Below are 25,113 nucleotides of genomic sequence, written 5' to 3'. Positions count from 1 at the left end.
TTAAAACAATACATTTAAATTTCATCTTTATTTGAGTAAAGTTTTTTTTTTTTTTTTTACATTTAAGTACATTACAGTTTTAATTTAACTTTTAAATTAACACATTTTAATTTAATCCTTATTTAATTTTTTTATTTGCCTGTATGTAAGCACAGTGCAATGTTAAAGTGGCTGACCACAAAAAAATATTCCTATTAGGAATAAACTGCCTCGTTTTTTAACTGTGCAGAGCTGTAGCTGAATAGTTAGGCCTACTACGCTACTGTATTTTAATGTTGGTCATTATGGTGGTACTTGGAGAGCCAAATATTTTTATATATTTTTAAAATCCCGTTTAACATTTGTGTTAGCTACTGTATACAGGCCACCAGGGCACAATACAGACTTTACCAAAGAATTTGCTGATTTTCTATCAGAGTTAGTACTAGCTGCAGATAAAGTACTAATTGTTGGTGATTTTAATATCCACGTAGACAATGAAAAAATTGATTGGGATTAGCATTTAGAGACATTCTAAACTCTATTGGAGTTAGGCAACATGTGTCAGGACCCACTCATCACCATAATCATACTTTAGACCTAATATTGTCACATAGAATACATGTTGATACCATTGAAATCCTGCAGCAGAGCGATGACATCTCAGATCATTACCGAGTATCATGTACACTTAATTTAATATGGCAGGACTATCATATGTACCGAAAACTTTGAAGTTGGCTATTATTAAACCACTGATTAAAAAAACGCAACTTGATCCTACAGAATTAGTCAATTACAGGCCAATCTCAAATCGACCCTTTCTGTCAAAAATACTTGAAAAGGCAGTGTCTTCACAATTATGTTCCTTTTTAGAAAGAATTGATATCTGTGAGGATTTTCAGTCAGGATTTAGACCGTATCATAGTACTGAGACTGCTCTCATCAGAGTTACAATTGATTTTCTCTTATCATCCGATCGTGGTTGTATCTCTCTATTAGTGTTACTCAATCTTAGCGCTGCATTCGATACTATCGACCACAACATTCTTCTGAGTAGGCTCAAAAATTATGTTGGCATTAGAGGAATTGCATTGGCATGGCTTAAATCATACTTATCTGACCGTTATCCGTTTGTAGCAGTAAATGAAGAGACCAATCACAAGTTCAGTATGGAGTACCACAGGGCTCAGTGCTTTTCGCATATGGAAGCTAAACTATCACAGGAATTCATTGAAAAGTTGAAACACCCACTTTACTCTGCACCGTGCTCCATTATGATTGTCAGAGCGGCCGTTTGTGTCTTACATTCTGTGCGTGAGATCTCTCCCCTGTGGGCGGGTTGATAACATGCGGAACAGCTCCATCTAGTGGCTATAGTCTTTAGCCTCTGGCCAAAAAATCCTTAATTGCAGTGATTTATTCATTGCAGTGTAATCAGACTTTAGCCAAGAAAATGTTATATATTTGCCTGGTCTAACATTTCATTTGTACAGAGAGTCTGGCCAATCTCCATTGACAAGCGTTAACTTCCTTAAAGGCGGGTACAATTGCTAACGTTTGGTTGTGACATATGTCATGGGCCGTTCGCCTTTGATTCTAACATGGAAGTCCATAGAAATAAACGCCACCTCAGTGATAAAACCTAAAACTTGTGCATTCGGATGGTGATTTATTCAGGGTGGAGGGGAGAGTTTTGTTATCAGGAACGCGCTGGCAAGTATTTACAAGAGCAATATATTTCATCACGCTCAAAAAATAAAAATAAAGGCAAACATTTGAATTGGGCCATTATTTATGGCAGCATTTAATCTTATCATACCAAGCATATTACATTATATTTACAGCATACAATCATGTTACGGACCACGTGACCAGTATTTAAAGAAATACAAGTCTAGAAATGCTGGAAAATCAAACTTTTCCCGAAGGAGGGCCACAACATCATGGCCACCAACAAAACTCATCAAAGATTGTTCTTGCTCCGGCTTTAACTTCTGGAAATTCGGCAGCAGTGCCACAACGGAATGAATGGCTTCGCTCGCATCTTTTCTCCGCCGTCATTACTGAACTACAACTCAAACTAGCACAAAACGTCAACGTTCTCAGCCACTCCCTCTGTTCGCTGATTGAACGGTTAAAATTTGTTCCGAGAAAACCTAAGAATATACCGCAGTCCCAGACGGAGTACTGAAAGGGAATGAAAATTGAGTGGAAGTACGTAGGAGGGTGGAGCCAGGCTAGTTATACATAACATAACATAAAATAAGCACAAATGTCAGGGCATGTCAAAACACCTTCAGGGCCCAGAAAAACCCCTCAGAAAGCAGAAGGTTAAAGAACAGCGACGTTACTACCTTGTTACTGAGAAATGTCCTGTAGGTTTTCAGTTGTTAGAAAGGCAGAGTATGTACACATACGCCATCCTTTTTCCTCAGGCAGTATCCGTAGAAAGAGCAAGAGTGACGAGAGTGACTGAGAGTGTGAGGTGGACAGTGTGTTGATGTGTGTGTCAATGAACAGATGTGATTTACCCGTTTTTTGAAGTTCATTATAATTATCATTCAAAGCATTTATCATAATGATGTATACAATATTATTCTTTCATTATGCATTAAAGCCGTGTAATTGCATTTGAATAGCATTGCCATGATATTCTGTATTAATCTTCATGGATAATGTTATATTCTGTAATCCAATACTGGATTTTTGCATTTGCATTTTACTATCATTTTAGTAACTGAATCTATCTTTATTTGATGTTATAAACTTTATATTGAAGTTTATATACAAGATGTTTATGATTACATGAAGTTTTAGTAAATGATGTCATTAGCAGTTCTGGGTTTGAATGTGTTACCATTTATAACCACTAGATGGTGGCATATGATTCTATTGTTGTTTGTAGAGTTTAATTCTTTCACAAAATTTAACTTGAGAATTTCTTTAAAGATTATGTAAATAATTAATGTAAATAATGTCCTTGGATAATACTTGAGACATGTAAGTTAATTCAGGTCTTTATTTTCTTTCTATTGTTAGTCACACACACACACACACACACACACACACACACACACACACACACACACACACACACACACACACACACACACACACACACACACACACACACACACACACACACACAAACCCCAAATATAAGCACACACACACACACACAAACAAACCCCAAATATATTCATGCATATGTACACATGCACCTATGGTGAATGTGGATAACTCTGTAAAGCCTGTGTACAGCTGTGTTGTGTCCAGCCTGGATGATAATTACTGTTCGGGCAAGCGAGCCGTTCGGGCAAGCGAACGGCTTTTGAAGCAGGTCGGCAGATCGGCTGAGCGCGCATGTAAGTTTTGAACATATTCTTTAGTCCTGATGCACGACTCAAAGTAGTAGCTTGATTCTCCTACTAATATTATATTTCGTTCTGTGTGATTTTTAGCATTGTATTACTGCCATAGCAAATTGCAAAATTGCATTTGAATAAGATTTGACTTTGTTATTACCGAGAGAGCTTTGCACTTAAGTTGCCTATATCCAGGCATAAATTGGTATTGATTTAAAGCCATTCACGGCCTATCATCTGCGCGTTGAAGTGTAATTATCAGAGCCAGCTGCGCGAACGAAATAGTGTATATATACAGTAGTCAGGTGTCTTGTCATTCGGGCAAGCGAACGGCTTTTGAAGCAGGTCGGCAGATCGGCTGAGCGTGCATGCAAGTTTTGAACATATTCTTTAGTCCTGTTGCACGACTCAAAGTAGTAGCTGGATTCTCCTACTAATATTATATTTCGTTCTGTGCGATTTTTAGCATTGTATTACTGCCATAGCAAATTGCAAAATTGCATTTGAATAAGATTTGACTTTGTTCTTACCGAGAGAGCTTTGCACTTAAGTTGCCAATATCCAGGCATAAATTGGTATTGATTTAAAGCCATTCACGGCCTATCATCTGCGCGTTGAAGTGTAATTATCAGAGCCAGCTGATCTCACTCAGCAACGAATAGGTTCTATTTAACGAGCGTTCCATAGCTGGCGCAGAAGCATCACGTAGACGTAGACGCCACCGTATCACTGCTAATCTACGTCCTGTTCCCTCCTCCTCTAATGCCCCTCCGTCTCTTTCTTTTTCTGTGGGGCTATGGAATTGTCAGTCAGCTGTCAATAAAGCTGACTTCATTCCTGCCTTTGCCACTCAATCCGCTCAAAAAATCCTGGCCTTGACTGAGACCTGGATCCGTCCAGAAGACTCAGCAACACCTGCAGCTCTCTCTAATAACTTTTCTTTCTCCCACACCCCTCGCCACACTGGGAGGGGGGGGGGGGGGCACGGGTCTTCTCATTTCTAACAATTGGAAATACTCATCTCACACAGCTCTTTGCAATAACAAGACATTTGAATATCATGCCATAACGCTTACAACTCCCACTAAATTACATATTGTAGTCATTTACCGCCCCCCAGGTCCACTGACCACCTTTGTCCATGAACTAGATGTTCTGCTGTCCTCATTTCCAGAGGATGGCTGCCCACTCATAGTACTCGGCGACTTCAACATTCACCTGGACAAATCCTATGCTTCAGATTTCCACACCCTCCTAGCTTCATTCGACCTCAAACACCTCATCACTTCACATACCCACAAATCTGGTAACCAGCTGGACCTCATTTACACACGCAACTGCTCTACAGACAACATTTTGGTCAAACCTCTACACATCTCACTTTTTCATCACATTTAATCTTCAACTTACTACTCACACACCACCAGTTCCTCCACCAGTTACTTTCAGGCGAAACCTGCGCTCACTCTCTCCTTCTCATCTCTCCTCTGCTCTGTCAACCTCCCTTCCCTCATCCACACAATTCTCTTCTATGGATGTTAACACTGCAACTGACACTTTATGCTCCACTTTAACTTCATGTCTAGACAATATCTGCCCTCTTTCCTTTAGGCCAGCACGAGCTACTCCCTCTAACCCTTGGCTATCTGATGTTATTCGTGAACACCGGACGATACTCAGGGCAGCAGAGAGGAAATGGCATAAATCAAATCACCCATCTGATCTAGCTAAGTATCAGTCTTTGCTCTCATCCTTCTCAGATGAAGTACATGCAGCTAAATCTTCTTATTTCCAAAACAAAATCACCAGCACCTCAAACTCACGCACATTATTCAGAACATTCAACTCTCTGCTCTGTCCTCCTCCACCACCTCCCACCACCTCCTTATCTCCAGACGACTTTACACAATTCTTCACAAACAAAACAACAACTATCAGCAATCAGTTCTCATCCCTGCGCACTGTCGATTTTAGATCAGCCACTTCCACGACCGAACATACTCTCTCCTCATTTTCCACACTCACTGAGGCCGAAGTATCTAAACTTCTCCTCTCCAGCCATCCTACCACCTGTCCTCTCGATCCCATTCCCTCACACCTCCTTCAAGCCATCTCTCCTACACTCCTACCAGCACTCACACACATCATCAACACATCGCTCCGCACTGGCACTTTCCCTACCACTTTCAAGCAGGCTCGGGTAACTCCACTGCTTAAGAAACCCACTTTAAACGCATCACTCATAGATAACTACAGACCTGTCTCTCTCCTGCCATTCATAGTAAAAACTCTTGAACGAGTTGTTTTCAACCAGGTTTCATCCTTCCTCTCACAGAATAATCAGCTGGACACTAACCAATCCGGTTTCAAAAGGGGCCACTCCACAGAGACTGCATTACTGTCGGTCACCGAAGCCCTGCGGATAGCTAAAGCTGAGTCCAAATCATCAGTCCTCGTCCTCCTTGATCTATCTGCTGCCTTTGACACGGTCAATCATTAGATTCTTCTGTCCACCCTCTCATCACTGGGCATCACAGGGACTCCGCTCCATTTGTTTTAAATCTTATCTCACAGGTAGGCTGGAGAGGAGAGGAATCCCAAGCGCATCAACTGACCACGGGGGTTCCTCAGGGCTCAGTGCTTGGACCTCTCCTCTTCTCCATTTACACTACTTCATTAGGTCCCATCATACAGGAACATGGCTTCTCATATCACTGCTATGCTGATGACACTCAGCTCTACCTTTCATTCCAACCAGATGACCCCACAGTAGCTGCACGAATCTCCAGCTGTCTGGCTGACATCTCTACATGGATGAGTAAAAATCACCTACAGCTCAACCTGGCAAAGACTGAGTTCCTCATCTTTCCCACCAGTCCCACTATGCAACATGACTTCACCATCCAGCTAGGTACATCCCTGATCTCCCCTTCAAAATCAGTCAGAAATCTTGGAGTTACATTTGATGACCAGTTGTCCTTCAGAGAACACATTGCTAAGACCGCTCGCTCATGCAGGTTTGCGCTCTACAACATCAGGAAGATCAGACCGTTCCTAACAGAACACGCAACACAGCTTCTTGTCCAGGCCCTGGTTATTTCTAGACTTGACTACTGCAATGCGCTTCTGGCTGGACTCCCCTCTTGTGCAATCCAAACACTTCGAATGATCCAGAATGCAGAGGCACGTCTGGTCTTCAACGAGCCCAAAAGGACCCACGTCACACCACTCTTCATCTCTCTACACTGGCTACCACTCGCTGCTCGCATCAAGTTTAAGACGCTGACGCTTGCCTACAGAGCCACCACGCACTCAGCTCCTGCATACTTTGACTCGATTCTAAAAATCCACACCCCCACCAGAAGCCTTCATTCAGCTAAGGAGCGAAGGCTTGTGGTACCATCACAGAGAGGCAAAAAATCCCTTTCCAGAACATTTTCATTCAACGTTCCCAGCTGGTGGAACGATCTGCCCACCGCCATCCGAAACGCTGATTCGTTGACAACACTCAAAAGTCAACTAAAATCTCATCTCTTCCATGAGCACTTAACTTCTTAAAAAAAAAAAAAAAAAAAAATTCTTTCCTTTCCTCTTTTTCCTCCTCTTTCCCTCCCTACTCTAGCCTGTGCTACACTGATAAATGTACTCGGACAAAGTATTTCAGGCACTTGTTGCGCTCACTCGACTCTTCACGACTAATCGCTTATTGTACCCCCAAGTTGTAAGTCACTTTGGATAAAAGCGTCTGCTAAATGCATAAATGTAAATGTAAATGTACTGTTGTGTTAAGAACAAATAAACCTTCGGATGACGCTGATTGGATCCTTTGTTTTGAAGGAAAGCTAGATATCGGACCTCACCTAATACAGTCCCTTTTTCAGACATGCTACATAAGTTGCAAAACTGTTTTACTGATAATAATAATTGATAATAAATTAAATCAATTTGTGAAGTTATTTGTAAGGAATAATTGTCGACGGGCCATTGAATTATAAGAAAATAAATATGCAACCCAGGTGCTAATGCGGCCACGACTTAAGTGTGTGTATGTACTGTATTTGTGTGTGTATGGGAGAGAGAGCGCAGGACAAAGCTAAAACATAATTTTTTAGGAAATTATGGAATTGTTTGTGATTTATATCCTGTTTGTTATATTTATTTGTTTGGTCAATGTCTTTGTGGGTTTTGTCTCAGCTTTTCTGTTGTAAGCTGTTAGGACCTTTGAAATGACTGAAATCCTTTTGCGAAGTGATATGGAACTGTAATGCAGTCAAGACCTGTCTGGAACTACTTTAGCTGTGTGGTTCCCTAAAAACAATTTCACACCTTAGAACTTTCAACAACCAATCAGAATGAAGCATTCACTTCCCCGTAGGATACTAGAGATAAACCTCTGTCAATTCTCAACAAGATGTGACAATTCTCTAAATGTGTGAAAGAAATAAAGTGTAACTTTTTTGTAATAAGTGAAGATTATAATTGTTTTTGGAGTATTCCAAATCTCTTCCTGCTCTACATACTTGAGTTTATCCAGTCTGTAGTTTGGATCTTTGAGTTTATCCGTGACCAGCTTGACTCCTGAATCTCCTGGATGATTGTAGCTCAGATCCAGCGCTTTCAAGTGTGAGGGGTTTGAACTCAGAGCTGAAGACACATATCCACAGCCTTCCTCTGTCACCATACAGCCAGACAATCTACAAAGACATACAGCAACAGTCCACATGACATTAGTTTGGCAATCAGACACACTGACCTGTGCCGTTTGTATTTATAGCTGTTATTTTTTGTAGATTCAGTCACAAAAGTAACAAAAATGTTTGTGGAAGTGTGCCAGAGAAAAAGTATTACTTTTCTAAATGTAAAGTCGTCAGATACATTTATACTTATATAACATACATATAACATATAACACATATACTGGTATAACAGAAATTGTTATTTAAACATTCATACCTATTTCAGCCTTTTATTAGGTATTATTTATTTTTAAAGTTTTTGAAGAGATCACTGTACTTTTTTCAAATTTCATTTTGAATTTAAAATGTATAATTTACATTTAGACAATAAACATTAACCCTTAAATGCATACCTCAGGTTTTTAGCAACCTGGGACGTCATTCACTACCCTCTTCCTCATTTATGTTTTAAAGTTAGACACCAACCATCTTATTATTCCTCAAGCAATTCATTAGAAAAGTTCAGAAGAAAAGAATGCCTATTTTTCCATACATTTAAAAAAATAAATTGTATAGGATTGCTAACGACCGGAGGTGTGTAAGAGTGTATGTATATTTTTTCTGCACAGCAATAATTTAATATTAACGGAATTAGTGCAATTCACCTTTATTCCACAAGATGACATTTATTCTGATACACTGATGAAGTGACATTTCACTCATACTTACTGCAGACTGAAAATAAAAGAATTAAAAGTTTAATCTGCAAAACTTGAAATGGCTCAGCAATTTATTGTAGAGCAAGAACTGAACACAATCAAATATTAGTGTCACTGTCACTTGATGGTGGATCTGGTGAAGAAGCTGTCTGTGATCGGAATATTTTTTTTTAAAGATGCTGAAGATTATAGTTTGTAGCCCCAGCTCTTAATGCGTTATGTTTCCTTCTGGAGCATCAGTAAATGTTTCAACCTTTTTTAGTAGTTGCGTTTGAGTCCTCAGTGTGAAAAGATGGATCTCAAAATCATATAGTCCCTGCTGGAGAGGGTTCAAATATGCAAAAGATGCTGGAAAACTGAAGAATGTGCAGGACCTGGAGGATTTTTCCGAAAAACGTTGGTCAGTTTAACTGCTCAGGACAAACAAGGGACTCATTAACAACCATCACAAAACAAAAAAAAAACAGCCGTGGGTCATCCAGGGAACAACACACAGTATTGAGAATTAATGGTTCATAAAATTTTGAATGGGGTCATTTGAATAAATTCTAAATTATTTGTTTGTCTTGTGGACTATATGTAAACATCTTTTTTATGTAAATTTTAATCTATTTTATTTAGTTAAAATGATTCACATTTTTACTGATTCTGCAAGTGGTTCACATACTTTTTCTTGCAACTGTATATCTGTCAGTGAGGTGCCATGCACCCAGGAAGAGGCAACACTCCTAGTGGAATGGGCTCTCAACTCAAGCGGAGAAGGCACGAGGGCAGTGCTTGCAGGATCACCACCTGGTCCCGGAAGGGAATGGTGGGTAACTTGGGCACACATCCGGGCCGGGGTCACAGGATTACATGAGAGTTTGCCGTCCCGAATTCCAAGCATGATTTGTCGACAAAAAATGTATCCTCGTCCTCCCTAACTTTGCACAGGGTCTGTACAAGAAGGCTCACTGCTGTGGGGCCAGCTGTGTGCCGGCTCCAAGGTGTCCCATATCAGCTGGACCATCTGAGGATGGAGTCGCCACTCTCCCGGGAGTGTCGGCTGTGGTGAGAGCTCGTCGGCTGCATGATTGAGCACACCAGGGATGTGAATGGCCCGAAGCAACCTCAGATGCTTCTGACTCCAAAAGAGGAGATGGCGGGCAAGCTGCAACATGCGGTGAGATTTACGTTACGCAACGCAACGGTCGCAGTACTGTCCGTACGGACCAGTACGTGCTTGCCATGTATCGGCCCTTTTAGGCGGCCCAGCACAAGACGTACTGTAAGCAACTCGAGGCAGTTGATGCCAGGCCCTGTCCACAGACCCGAAACTGCATGCCCATTGTACATGTCGTGCCCGTAGAAACGAAGGGTCCGGCCACAGATGAAGGTTTAGCAACAGTACGGAGTAACAAGAACCTGGTAATTGCTGCCCTGCCACGCCCATCTTGGGACTCGGCCGTGAAGCCAGGGCTGAAGCGGTCTCCTATGAAGCAATCTGAGTGCCATTACTGTGGGTGCGGATGCCATATGCCCCAGGCGGTAGGTAGGGCAGGGAAGTGGAGGGCAGGGACTCGACCGAAGAGGCATAGTATCCTGAAGTGGGGTCTGAGTGTGCAAAGCAGCACCTACCTGCCCCCACGGTTGGACAGAGAGTATGAGAGACGGGATGGTAGCATTCTTGAGCTGTACGCTGCTGTCCGCTGGCGACTGAAGGAGAGGCTGAGAGGGGCGAGGCTTTGTGGAGCCGCACACGGTCTTCCTCATCTCCTTCCACAACGGTGAATGAGAGCAGTGAGGCATATCCCTGTGCACTGTCGTCCTGCCGTTTCGCACCTCTGCAAGGTTAGCCCAAGGGCGTTTCTGGACCACCAGGGAGGACATTGTCTGGCCGAGGACCAGCACTGTGACTTTAAATACGATCAGTCACTGTACGCAGCTCTAACTTGTCTCAGAACTACCCTCATACATAAAGAGTGCAGGGCAGAGGTGGTCTGCCATTGGCACTGGCACCCCACTGTCAAAGGTAGTGAGAGAGGGGAAAACTTTATACAGATTATGGCCCCTTTGATGTTCTATATCTTGGCACCAAATAGTTCCATATTGCTAAGTTTTCCGATGCACATCCGGGAAAAAGGCAAGGGGCCGGGCAAGGCGATTTACAAAATGAGAGAACATGAACCACCAATGAACACAGTCTCAGCATGCTTGCGATGCGATAGCGGAGTGGGGGGCCCACGGAGACGTACTCGGCAGGGAAAGCTCACTTGTAATCCTCAGGTCACCAAGGCTTATTAGCCAAAGTAGCCCTTTTCTGGTGCCTCAGAAGAGAAACTAGATCAGGGAATAGACAAAGAGGTTTCATAGTCTCGCCCACACATCTAGTCAAGTCTGCCAAAGTCAGATGGGGTCCCCCGATTCCCTGAGGCCCTAAGAAGCCACTTACCTGGCTAATTGTTAAAAGGTGCAATAGGTGATTTTGATAGGTGAATTGTTGTCTCTAGTCGTCTTGCTTCTGGTCTGTGCACGTTCATGAGGCATGGCTTTGGTCGGCGATTTGCTCAGGACCCTCGCTTTCAATGCTAGCCGGCTAAAGGTAACATTTCCCAGATCACCTATTGCACTTTTAAGTCAGTTTCTGATTATATCATAGTTAATTAATTTAGTTAATAATAGTTAATAATTTTAAAACCATTCACCTCATTATCTCAAGCTGACAGTTTGAACTCTTTAGTCCATCAGAAAGAAGCTTCACTCCAGAATCCTGCAGGTCATTGTTACTCAGGTCCAGCTCTCTCAGGACAGAGTTTGAGGATTGTAGAGCTGAAGACAAATTCTCACAACACTGAGCAGTGAGATTACATGTAGGAACTCTGAAGAAGAAAAACACAATGTAATTGCATAGAGAATAAATATTAGCAGTGCGACTTTTAATAATTAACTTCTTGCAAAAAAAATCAAGTGTATAGCGTCAGTTCTGGCAGGTCGCATTGGTCAAGCTTGCATCAACTTACTGTCAGCTGATCATGTCTACCTATAGGAATATAACATCTATCACAGCATACATATATAAGCTCCTTTAGTACTATCAGCAGCTATCGCGTTCTCAAGAGCTCATTTATCCTCCTCCATCCCCAGCGCCTCCTCTCGTCCAGTCAGGATTTGGTATTCTAATGCTGTATCTGCAATACATTATGTTGGTTCTGTTCCGTTTACCATAAAGGGGGTTATTGCTGCTCTCCCTGCTCTTAAGCCGAGTTCAGACTGCACGATTTTCAAACTCGTCGGATCACTGCTCTTTTCACACTGCATGACTATCTGGGCCAGCATTCAGTCGCTGCTGTGTTCACACTGCACGATGGATCGGCAGCAGGAGGTTTCACACTGTATGACTATACAAGGAAGAATCACAGACAGCTCTGTCACTTCCGCAAACTACATTTCACAACCAAACACACGCGAGAAGTGAGAACGAAACAACGCAAGATCACATGTGCGTCAGATTTGCAGCAAAAAGGAGAAAAAAAATTATGGAGGAGGATATGGTTGGGGAGACACAGGGAGCAAAGATTGTGTTTTGCAAAGAGAGTTGGAGGTAAATAAATAATTTTGCAATGTGTTGCTGCTGCTGCGGCTGGTCAAGCAAATGTTTGTGCTTTGTTTCTGTTTGATAGAATTGTAAATATATTAAAATACTGATATTCTGGTCCATAACTCCTCCGCAAACCTCCTGCTACCCTGTATCTTGCTCTCTCTTATTGGCTGTAGGTCATCGCCGATGTATTTTTCAGTCAAAACATATTTCACACAGCAGAATTTTTGAGGCAACTCATCTGTGATTCTCTCTGATCGCGTCTTTGATCATCCACACTGCGTGACTATCACTCACGTGCATGTGCACCGGTTTGCCTATGATTTCGGGCATTTGCCTGCTATTTCGCAAAACCATGCTTTTATGTAAATTATTTTAACAAAATAGTTTGTGAAATAGATAGAACTCCTTGCGCAACAGGTGCATTAGAGCTACAGTTAGCATTGAGCTACATAACAAAATTTAAAAGATTAAAATTACATTTTCACTCAAAACTCACCTTAATCCACCATCGAGTGTTTGTATTAACTTCCGGTCGTGATCTATTGTGGATTTCAGTCATATAATGATGTTAAAATCTGTTATATTCAGCATTTTATATGGAGCTAATCGCTACACCTGCTTAGCATTTATAATGTAAACATCCATTATTGATATAAAAATAGCCAAAATCGCACACAAAACATGCCAAAGTTATTGTGTGTTTATTAGCTTTTTATTTAACTTGTAGAAATGTTTCTTTAGTTTGTTCTTCATGTTCAATTAGCATCATGCAGGAGGGCTGGAGTTATGGTCATATAAGATGATTGACAGCTGATCGAATGAGCGTGCGATGAGTCATACCTGTGTGGACAGCTAAACCACATCTGTCTAATGATACTCAGTTTTTCTATACCAAGTAAGAGTGATGTTTTAACATGCAGTGAATGTTGAACAGTAATCTGGGGCCATCTGCAATATTTGACCGTAAAGGGGTTAAAACTATTCACCTCATTATCTCAAGGTGACAGTTTGGACTCTTCAATCCATCAGAAAGAAGATTCACTCCTGAATCCTGCAGGTCATTGTTACTCAGGTCCAGCTCTCTCAGGACAGAGTTTGGGGATTGTAGAGCTGAAGAAAAACTCTCACAACACTGAGCAGTGAGATTACATGTAGGAAGTCTGAAGAAGAAAAACACAATGTAATTGCATACAGAATAAATCTTAGCAGTGCGACTTTTAATAATTAACTTCAAACATTTGAACCCAAACCTCAAAATTTCCAGCTGACCGTTTGGATAATTATTTTAACTATTTTAACCCCTTTCCAGACACCCCAATTTTGGCAAGTGGGGCATGAATGACATACCAAAAATTAAAAGGCTGCTCATAATAGACATATATTTAACATATATTTAGAAAGCCAACACTTGACAGTTTACAGCTCAAGACTCAGAATTACTCAAACTCTTATTAATATGAAGCTATATAGGCTCAAACATAAAAACAAAAATAAAAATATTAAGAAAATATTTTTAAATGTATAAAATTATTATGTGTATGTAGTATAATAACTTATCATAAGTCATATCATCACAGAGGTTGCTGTGAAAGCTCTTTCTGCTCTTCAGATCGCAGAATTCAGTGGGAATTGATTAGAAAAGGTAGTCTGTTTGACTAAATATTTTGCACAAAAAAAATCAATGTTTCTCCAAATATGCGCAACTTTGAACTAAGAGCCCCAGCGAACGCTGTTCAGTGCAGCTGTATGGACAGCTAAACTACAGCAGACAAGAGAATTTATATGCATGTGATATGCTATCCAAAATATCTTACATTACAGATTGATTATTTTGCACTCCCAACATAAATTAAGAAATGAATGTCACGGTAACCCAGTTTTATCATAATCAGTGGTCAAATATCGAAGCTGGAGTCTTTAATCTTTCTAATGATACTCAGTTTTTCTATACCAAGTAAGAGTGATGTTTTAACATGCAGTGAATGTTGAACAGTAATCTGGGGCCATCTGCAATATTTGACCGTAAAGGGGTTAAAACTATTCACCTCATTATCTCAAGGTGACAGTTTGGACTCTTCAATCCATCAGAAAGAAGATTCACTCCTGAATCCTGCAGGTCATTGTTACTCAGGTCCAGCTCTCTCAGGACAGAGTTTGGGGATTGTAGAGCTGAAGAAAAACTCTCACAACACTGAGCAGTGAGATTACATGTAGGAAGTCTGAAGAAGAAAAACACAATGTAATTGCATACAGAATAAATCTTAGCAGTGCGACTTTTAATAATTAACTTCAAACATTTGAACCCAAACCTCAAAATTTCCAGCTGACCGTTTGGATAATTATTTTAATTATTTTAACCCCTTTCCAGACACCCCAATTTTGGCAAGTGGGGCATGAATGACATACCAAAAATTAAAAGGCTGCTCATAATAGACATATATTTAACATATATTTAGAAAGCCAACACTTGACAGTTTACAGCTCAAGACTCAGAATTACTCAAACTCTTATTAATATGAAGCTATATAGGCTCAAACATAAAAACAAAAATAAAAATATTAAGAAAATATTTTTAAATGTATAAAATTATTATGTGTATGTAGTATAATAACTTATCATAAGTCATATCATCACAGAGGTTGCTGTGAAAGCTCTTTCTGCTCTTCAGATCGCAGAATTCAGTGGGAATTGATTAGAAAAGGTAGTCTGTTTGACTAAATATTTTGCACAAAAAAAATCAATGTTTCTCCAAATATGCGCAACTTTGAACTAAGAGCCCCAGCGAACGCTGTTCAGTGCAGCTGTATGGACAGCTAAACTACAGCAGACAAGAGAATTTATATGCATGTGATATGCTATCCAAAATATCTTACATTACAGATTGATTATTTTGCACTCCCAACATAAATTAAGAAATGAATGTCACGGTAACCCAGTTTTATCATAATCAGTGGTCAAATATCGAAGCTGGAGTCTTTAATCTTTCTATTGATACTCAGTTTGTCTAGATCAAGTAAGAGTGATGTTTTAACGTGCAGTGAATGCTGAACAACAGTAACCTGGGGCCATCAGCGATCTTTGACCCTAAAGGGGTTCAAACTATTCACCTCATTATCTCAAGCTGACAGTTTGAACTCTTCAGTCCATCAGAAAGAAGCTTCACACCAGAATCCTGCAGGTCATTGTTACTCAGGTCCAGCTCTCTCAGGACAGAGTTTGAAGATTGTAAAACAGAAGACAAATGTTCACAGGACTGAGCAGTGAGATTACAGCACTGTAGCCTGTGAAGAGAACAAAACACACACCAAGAGTAATGCTTATTATGTAGCGTTTATAATCTGTAGCTTGGAAAAAAACCTTTGACTGTAGTGAAGTAAGCAAAGCTAAAACAATGTTCTGCTTATAAAACATCAAACCAGTATATAATGTATATCATTACACATTACATTTATTCATTTTTTCAGAATAGTCTAGGCCAACATGTAAAATAAAGGCCCAATTACAAAAGACTAACAGTGTATATAAATTAATGTAAAGGAGACTCTTACAGTGCTCTTCTGGTGTTTTTGATCACTGGCAGCATTGTCATCAGTGCTTCATCAGATCTTCTGTATTTCTGCAGTTCAAACATCTCTTGAGCCTCTTCTGACATCTGGAGAACAAACACCAGACCTGACCACTGAGCAGAGGAGATATTATTTGCTGAAAGATTTCCTGAGCTCAGTTTCTTCTGGATTTCCTCTACAAAGTCATCTTTCAGTTCACTCAGACAGTGGAAGAGATTGATGATTCTTTCCACTGATTTCTCTGTTTCTATTTTCATTTTGATATAGTCAGCAGTGTTTTCCAGGTTCTCTGTTTTGAGTTCCAGTTTTGGCAGTAGTTCCTTCAGGTCACTCTGATTGGACTCCAGTGAGAGACCCAGAAGGAACCGGAGGAAAAGGTCCAGGTGTCCATTCTCACTTTGTAAAGCCTTGTTGATCGCAGCCTTATGAAGCTGAAACAGTGGCTTTTTGGATAGATTCCATGTCAGTTTTTTTGTCCAGGATTCAAGAAATGGGTTTGCTTTCTTGTCTTTGCCCATCAAAAACACATAAAGAGCAGCAAGGAATTCCTGTACGCTGAGATGTACAAAGCTGTAAACGTTTCTTGCTTTTTCCACCTGAAAGATCTGAGTGCATAACCCAGAGTACACCGACCCTTCGCTGATATCTAGTCCACATTCCTCAAGATCTTCTTTGTAGAAAATCAGGTTTCCTTTTTCCAGCTGTTGAAAGGCCAGTTTCCCAAGCTTCAGAATAATCTCATCAAAAGATCTTGCATTGGCTTTAGTTTCAGGGTCATCACAGTATTTTTTTTCCATCTGTTGCTGCTGAGAAATTAAGAACCTTGTGTACATCCCTGTGAGAGTTGTGGGAGTTTTGTCATTGCTCTTTCGAGCCAGGAGAGGCTGAAGAACAGTGAGAGAGATCCAGCAGAAGACAGGGATATGGCACATGATGTACAGGCTCCTGGAGTTCCTGATGTGATGGATGATGTTTTCAGAAACCTCAGGACTGCTGTTATTTTTGAAGTATTGCTCTTTTTGCTCATCATTAAATCCTCGCACCTCTGTCACCTGATCAATGTGGTCACGGGGTATCAGACTGGCTGCTGCTGGTCTGGATGTGATCCAGATGAGAGCAGAGGGAACCAGGTGTGTCTTGATAAGGTTTATTATTATCTTACTCACTGTTGTTTTTTCATCTACATTTGTAAAACTGTCATCTTCTTTAAAGTTTAAAGGAAAGCGGCATTCATCCAGCCCATCAAAGATGAACATGACTTTACCATCACCTTCAGGAAGAGAGGGCAATTCTTCAGTTCCACTAAAGAAGTATTTGTTAAGCAGTCCCATGAGACTGTACTCTTCTTTAATCATATTCAATCTACGGAATGGAAGTGGAAATATGAAGACTATATCCTGATTTTTTGTTCTTTCAGTCCAGTCAAAGATGAATTTATTGACAGAGACAGTTTTTCCCACTCCTGCGATCCCCATTGTCAGCACTTTTCTGTTTCGTCGACCCGTGTCACACTGGACTTTAAACATGTCATTACACTCGATTGGCTTCTCCTTGGCAGTTGATCGGTTGTGATTTGATTCGATCTGTATTACCTCATGGTCGTTCACTCTTCCTCCAGTCTCATTCTCCACCACATATAAATCAGTGTAGATATCATTCAGGTATTCCCGATGACCCGTCTGTGAATTACCAATCAATATCTGCTCGTAGTCCTGTTTTAATTTATCCTTCAGTTTGCGGCTGGTCTCTGTGTAATCATGAAGAGTAGCTTGACTGTCGTCTGCAGTTGATCCTTTAAGAAATAGGGAAAAAACAGCAAAGGCTAAGTGATTGTGTTTTTCATAAATTCATGCTTATACTATATTCGTATTAATCATACTCTTACTGCAATAGTGTTTACATGCACATCGAACACTGATTATGCTATAGTTGATAACATACAGCTGTGTTCAAAATAAGAGCAATCTAACATCACTAACCAGATCAATCACTGTTTTTTGTAGAAATAATATTTCTATATGGCAAATATTTTACTAGTAGGTGTAGTAGAGTAATAGAAAACCAACAGACCCAACAGTCATGACATGCATGCTGCTGATTTTGTGTAATTGAATCATTTTTTGAAAAGGCTGTGTTCAAAATAATAGCAGTGTGGAGTTCAATTAGTGATCAATTAGAGGTTATTCATTCTGTGAAGAAACTGGTGTCAAACAAGTGGCCCTTATTTAAGGACAAAGGCAGCAAATGTTGTCCGGTGCATTTCTCTCTGAAAATCCTTAGTAAAATGGGTCGTTCCAGACATTGTTCATAAGAACAGCGTACTTTGATTAAAAAGTTGATTAGAGAGGGGAAAACATATAAAGAAGTGCCAAAAATGATAGGCTGCTCAGCTTAAATTATATCAAATGCTTTAAAATGGCAACCAGAAAGACATGGAAGAAAACAGAACACTACCATTCGAAAGGATTGAAGAATAGCCAAAATTACAAAGATCAGCTCCAGGGAGATAAAAGAAAATCTAAAGAAATCTAAAGTTACCTGTGAGTACTATAACAATTAGAAGACGCCTATGTGAAGCCAATCTATCAGCAAGAAGCCCCCACAAAGTCCCATTGTTGAAAAAACGACACATGCTGAAGAGGTTACAATTTGCCAAAGAACACATTGACTGGCCTAAAGAGAAATGGCGCAATATCTTGTGGACTGATGAAAGCAAGATTGTTCTTTCTGGGTCTAGGGGCCGCAGACAGTTTGTCAGACGCCCCCCAAACACTGAATTCAAGCCACAGTACACAGTGAAGCATGCTGGCGCAAGCATCATGTTATGGGGATGTTTCTCATACTATGGTGTTGGGCCTATTAATCGCATTCCAGGAATCATGAATCAGTTTGAGTACATCAAAATACTTAAAGAGGTCATGCAACAACCCCAAACACACCAGTAAGATAGCAGCATCTTGGTTCCAGATTAACGTTATGGAGTGGCCAGCCCACTAGAAAACTTGTGGGGTGACATCAAACATGCTGTTTCTGAGGCAAAACCAAGAAATGCAGAGGAATGGGCAAGAATACCTGTTCACAGGTGCTAGAAGTTGGTTGACTCCATGCAACACAGATGTGAAGCAGTTCTCAGAAACCGTGGTTATACAACTATATATTGGTTCAGTGATTGATCTTATCAGTTTATATAGTAAATGTTTGACTTTGTAAAGAAAAATGCAGAAGCTATTTTTTTTAACAGCCTAATATACATTTTTCTTCACTTTCTGTAAAGTAACAACAAATTTGATACAGTTTTGATTTTAGAATAGAATGTGCAGTGTTCCCAATGCATTTCCGTGTATTAAAAAAAAAAAAGTTATTATAAGGATTTTGAGCTTTACTCACTTTTTTAAACACACTGCTATTATTTTGAACACAACTGTATGGTGATGGAAATGCCTTGACTAATGCTGACTCAAATGCATTTGTTTTCAATTTTAAAATTTCTCAGTAACTTTCTTTTTCTAATTCCTTCCTGAGCATTTATTGGATTGATATAAATAGCAATTGAATAAATAGCAAAAATATTAATTATCTGCTGCTGTTCTTCTTGGCCCTGTAATTGTTGCTTGCTGATATATTTTCTCTTGTTTCCATGTGCAGACATTGATTGTTATCTACCCTTTATCTCTTTTGAATGAGCTCCAACAGCAGCGAGTGTCTTCATATCGCCTTCAGCTTGACCTGCGTGTGAGAGAGAGGATCACTCACTGGGAAACATAAATCACACAAACACAGCAGAGCAAAGGGGAAGTCAACCCATCACATTGGTTTACAGGCAATCACATTACAGTCACAGGGTGAGTTGCACAAATAAGGTTTCAATTAAGCACAGTTTAAAGCAAATCTAGGATTTGTTGATCTGGGCCAAGGTTATTATAGTTTAACATTTTTAAATTAGTTTTTATTTTAATATCGTTTTCAATTTTGCTATAAATTTCCGCTTAGTTTTAGTTAGTTTCATAAATTTTTCATAAATTGCTATTTTTTAACATTTCTTTTTAGTTTTCATATATTTAGTTTCAGTTTTATGTTTTACTAATTATAGTTTAGCAGTTACCAGAACGAAGTGTAGACAAAAGGAAGATTTTTAATTTGAGCAAAGTTTAATGTTTGCTCAGCTAACTCTTGTGCAGACATCTTAATAATAAAAATTAAATAATGGTCTGAGATTGAACAAAGGACAAAACAAATGCAACTTAAAAATATAAAAGTTAAAATGATGAAAATTCCAGATAAACTCATTAATATTATAGATGAAATCTTGTTAAACATGTCTATTTTCATTTTTTCAGAAGTACAATGTAGGCAAACAGTGTGACATCAAAAAAACAGTTAAAGTCATCTGACTACAGCCAACAAACACAACATGCTGTGAAGCCAGTGTGTGTGTGTGTGTGTGTGTACGTGCGCGTGTCCTGGTATTCCCTACTTTGTGGGGAAATGTCTCCACATGGATGATAATATTATTATTAGTTAGTAAATGATCTGTAAAAACAATGATAATAACTCCTTTCAGGCTGTCAATATTATCCAAATATGAAATCTCAAACATACAGTAGTACTACTAGTAGTTGCTGTTGCACCCGCGTTTATCATCGCGCATGAAACAGCATTCTAAAAGCAGTGCGCTCAAGTTAAAAGAAGTTCAATGTGCGTCTCATTACCTTGTGTCATTTCTAGAGCCCGAACGATAAAGGATTTTTAAGGCAGAGACCGATACAAATATTTGGTGATTTAAAAATCTGATATTCCCATATATATATATATATATATATATATATATATATATATATATATATATATATCCGAAACGCGTAAAAAAACTTTCAGAGTTCCCTTACATTAGTTGTTTGTAGTTATTCATGATCCCTCAGCCTCACTAAAATAATATGATAATAATTTGTTTTATTGTCCCAACAGAACAGAGCAACATAAAAATATATTAAAGTTCTGATAAATAAAATTTATAAAATATAAAATTAAGATATGAAACTTAAAGTCCTTTGGATGAAAACACAATAACAAATACCAAACAAAAAAATAAAAGTTACCAGTATTAATAGACGTGGTAAGCTTCATAAATATAACTTTGAGCAAGACTGGAAAAAAAAAATTCAGTTCGATAAGTTCTGATAAATAACAACAACAGCAAAATATACTTTATACAGTATATGAGGTAGTGTACTGAATTAGTCAGTCCTTAATAGCTTTATTATTATTTTAAATATTAATTTATCGGCCATCATAAATGCCAATATTGATAGTTGGGAAATGCCTAATACCGGCTCATAATATCGGTCCGCCGATATATCGGTCAGGCCCTAGTCATTTCTCCTTTCAGTGCCACACGCGTTCTTAGTGAACAGCCGCTTAGAACAAGCAACATTGTTCAACATTTCAGTCCTTCACCGAGCATGTCACAGGACAGCGGTTAATCCTCTCAGCTAACTTCACGCGCATGAAGCGCCATATACAGACATTTCCCTAAAAAGCCACAGGTCAGGGCCTGTATTTATCAAGCTTCTCAAAGTGACATTTTAGTCTTAAGTGCTGAGAATTCATGAAATTTACTCCTACTTTCAAACTTATGTATAAAAGCAAGTTATCAAATTTCTTAAAGCTAAGATTCACTCTTACTCTCCCAGTTATTTAAAGGGTTAGTTCACCCAAAAATGAAAATTCTGTCTTTAATTACTCACCCTCATGTCGTTCGACACCCGTAAGACCATCTTCAGAACACAAATGAAGATATTTGTGTTGAAAGCTGATGGCTGAGAAAGGCTTCAGATAGGCCTCCATTGGCATTCAGTACATTTACACTCCCAAGACCCAAATAAGGCACTTAAAACGTCGTTACAAAGTTATTTGTTAAAGTTACTGTCATCTCATCACAGTGACTCTACAATAATTTTACGATGCGACGACAAAAGTTTTTGTGCGAAAAAAAAATCAAAATAACGACTTTATTCAAACTTCTTGTCTTCCGTGTGTGCCTCCACGACGCATGCGCGAGAATATGACGTAGCGCAGGGGTTCGGGAATCCATGAAATGCACACTTTAACCCCATTTTGAGAACTACGCCGAGACCTAAAGCACAATCAATGTAGAATTCAACAGCTTAGATATGCGCGTCTTCCTCTGCTTGTAAACAAATCGCTTCTGGGTCATGTGTCCGAACGCCGGATCTGCGTAATATTCTCGAGGCGAGGAAGAGCCTCTCGGCAGGCTGAGGACCGAGCGGCAGTGTGTCAGGGAACCGGACTAATTTTTTTTTTCTTTTTTTTTTCTCCTCTCTCCACTCTCTCGTCTCCGTCGCTCCTCGTGCTCCCGGCTCCGTTCTCTCACCTCTCTGTCCTTACCCCCAGGTGCCGCGGCCGCCGTGATCCCTGAGTACCCCCCGGCCTGCGAGGGGAGTTGGGGGTATGTGGCGAGCAGCAAGGCTGAGGGACCGTGAGAGCGGGACGAGGCCGCGGTCATTATGATGATGAGCAATTATATAATCTCAAACAAGGGAAAATGTCACTGTCTGATTATGCTCTTAAATTCAGGACCCTGGCTGCAGCCAGCAGATGGAATGAGTGCTCGCTCCTCACCGCCTATCGTCAAGGACTCAATCCTTGGCTGCGACTGCATCTCGCTGCATACGGTAATGCCATCGGACTAGAACAAATCATCCATCTCTCTCAGCCCTGATCGCCATATGCAGCCCTGTTTAGAAGATCTCCATGGCCAGTCTACAGTCTTCACATCTTATCCCCGCCAACCAGAGTATACCAGCTCTCCAGAACCAGAGCCCATGCAACTGGACACCACTCGGCTCACTCCCACTGAGCGGCAGAGGAGGCTGTCCCAGGTTCTCTGTATTTACTGTGGAGCTGGAGGACACCTCATATCCGTCTGTCCCATCCATCCACCACGCACCATGGTGAGTGTCATCCACTCAGAGACAGTTAATATGAAACCACTCACTACCAAAGTAATCATTACTGCTTCATGTGTCTCACTATCAGTATCCGCTCTCCTCGACTCTGGGTCAGCCTGGAACTTCATCTCCGACTCCCAATGCCGCCAGCTCAATCTCAAGAGGAGACCCACAGAAACCCATTATCAAGTCCAGTCGATAATTGGCAAAACCCCTCAATAAGAAACATGCCCGCTACTTAGTGGGTACTGTCCAGTTGCAGGTGGGTCAGTTGCCCACCGAATCCATCTCCTTCCTGGTTCTGGAGAATTCCACCGCTGGTATCATCCTAGGGCGCCTGTGGCAAGTGCAACACGACCCTGTAATCTCCTGGTCATCTGGGGAAGTCCTGAAGTGGGGCGGAGGCTGTTTCTCAGGATGATTCCCTTACCTACCTCTACCTGTCAAGATACCTCCAGTTAATTCCACCTCCATCGAAAGCCCAGTCGAACAATAATCCTTTGACATTCCCTCCTGTTACTACCCCTTCAGTGACATGTTCTGCCCCAAATGTCGTTGCCTCCACACCGGCCATGGGACTGTTAGGAAGACTGCCTTCGTGACCCCAGCAGGGCACTATGAGTACCTCGTCATGCCATATTGATTAGTAAACGCCCCCTCCGTATTCCAGGACTTCATGCATGAGGTGCTCCGGGAGTTCCTTCACAAATTCGTCATAGTCTACATTGATGACATCCTAATCTACTCCCGGAGCATGGCCGACCATTGCCAACACGTTGCGGAGGTTCTCCAATGCCTGAGACATCATCATCTCTTCCTGAAAGCAGAGAAGTTTTCCTTTCATCAACCTACAGTTCAATTCCTTGGTTATAACATCAGTGAACACGGCATCCAGCTGTAGGAGGGGAAGGTGTCAGCAGTCCGGTCATGGTCCCAACCCTCTACCATCAAAGAACTCGTACGATTCCTTGGGTTTGCGAACTTCTACCGCCATTTCATCTATAACTCCAGCTCCATCACAGCCCCGGTAACCAATCTCCTCAAAAACAAGCCCAAGTCTCTGTCCTGGACACCAGCCGCCACCCAGGCTTTCGAAAGCCTCAAGGATACCTTCACCAGCGCACCGCTCCTGGTCCATCCTGACCCCAACAAGCCCTTCATCGTAGAAGTTGATGCTTCCACCATGGGGGTAGGAGCGGTGTTCTCGCAGCAGCAGGGGAACCCAGCACGACTCCATCCATGCACCTTCTTCTCTAAGAAGTTATCTTAGTAAGAGATCAGCCAGGCTCCACCACCACCCAATCACAATGCTCCAGATCACCAGAGTACTAATCACCCGCACCTGCACCTTATCTCCTCATCAGCACGGACACATATGTGACCCGTTACGGCAACCAGGGACACAAGTCGGCAGCACAAGTTTCGGGCAAAATGTGAACGAAGCGGGGTTTTTTTCAAAATTGTGATTTTCGCTTTTTTGCCGAATCTGTTAGTTGAGATCATGAAGAAGCCTCTCCATGTTTGAAATAGCAGTATTGGTATATTTAAAAGCATACACTTTGAGGTTGAAATCGCCTTGTTTTTAGGAGATTCTAGCATGCAGCAGAGGCGTGTTTCTCTTTTGTTATTGTCCCGCCCTCTAAGGGAAGCGTGGCTTAGTGTTGCCAAGTCCGCTGTTTTTCATGTCCGCGGGTTGAAGCGACCCAAATTATGTGATATTTAGCCCCGGGAATGTGAATTTTAGTAGGCAACCATGCCAAAAAAACACATATTTTACCCCCTGAAATTCGATTTTTACCGGAGAAGCCCCCCTGAAACGCGATTGGGCTTGTTTTGGGCTAGTTTTGAGTAGCAATTGTGCGGGTTTTGTTGTGAAAACCTGGCAACCCTGGTGGCTGATACACGAGCAGCGAGCAACGAGCAGCTGATACGAAGTGCAAACTTAGATAACACAATGTCTGAAGCAGTAAAGAACCAACACGATCATCTTTCCCTTGTGCAGAAAGAGAGGGCTGAGTACAATGACATGACTGAAAATAAACATACATACAGGTCCTTGAAAGTGCTTGAATTTATTTTGTGCAAGAAGTTTTCTGGAAGAAATTCCATATTATTCTCTCCGGTCCGATAATGTGTTATTTCGCCAACACTTCAAGGACTATGCTTGATTTACGTTTGTTACTTGCATTTATGCATTACATTAAGTGTTTCCCGCGTGAGGTACTTTGTGTTGTACATTGCCATGATGTTCATGCGC

At 40.8% G+C, this 25,113-nt stretch overlaps 2 protein-coding genes across 3 annotated transcripts in view; one reads left to right on the top strand and one right to left on the bottom strand.

Annotated features, from left to right (window-relative positions):
• Positions 1-25,113, top strand: part of LOC307126529 (uncharacterized protein) — a 1,210,917-nt gene that overhangs the window by 431,729 nt on the left and 754,075 nt on the right. The window lies entirely within an intron of this gene.
• The window catches only part of LOC307126516 (NLR family CARD domain-containing protein 3-like), a 50,799-nt gene that overhangs the window by 8,407 nt on the left and 17,279 nt on the right, over positions 1-25,113 (bottom strand). The window contains exons 4-10 of one of the 2 annotated variants that reach the window (XM_079817078.1): positions 19,552-19,614; positions 15,871-17,680; positions 15,430-15,603; positions 14,368-14,541; positions 13,309-13,482; positions 11,427-11,600; positions 7,868-8,041 (exon numbers count right to left, since the gene is read on the bottom strand). In XM_079817078.1, coding sequence (XP_079673204.1) covers positions 7,868-8,041; positions 11,427-11,600; positions 13,309-13,482; positions 14,368-14,541; positions 15,430-15,603; positions 15,871-17,680; positions 19,552-19,614 — 2,743 coding nt within the window. The remainder of the gene's footprint in view (positions 1-7,867; positions 8,042-11,426; positions 11,601-13,308; positions 13,483-14,367; positions 14,542-15,429; positions 15,604-15,870; positions 17,681-19,551; positions 19,615-25,113) is intronic. The other variant, XM_079817079.1, reaches the window with a different exon arrangement.

Source organism: Gobio gobio, assembly GCF_949357685.1.
Source record: "Gobio gobio genome assembly, chromosome: 5".
Lineage (NCBI taxonomy): Eukaryota > Metazoa > Chordata > Actinopteri > Cypriniformes > Gobionidae > Gobio > Gobio gobio.
Note: the sequence above shows the minus strand (reverse complement) of the source record. Positions and strands in the feature narration are given on the sequence as shown.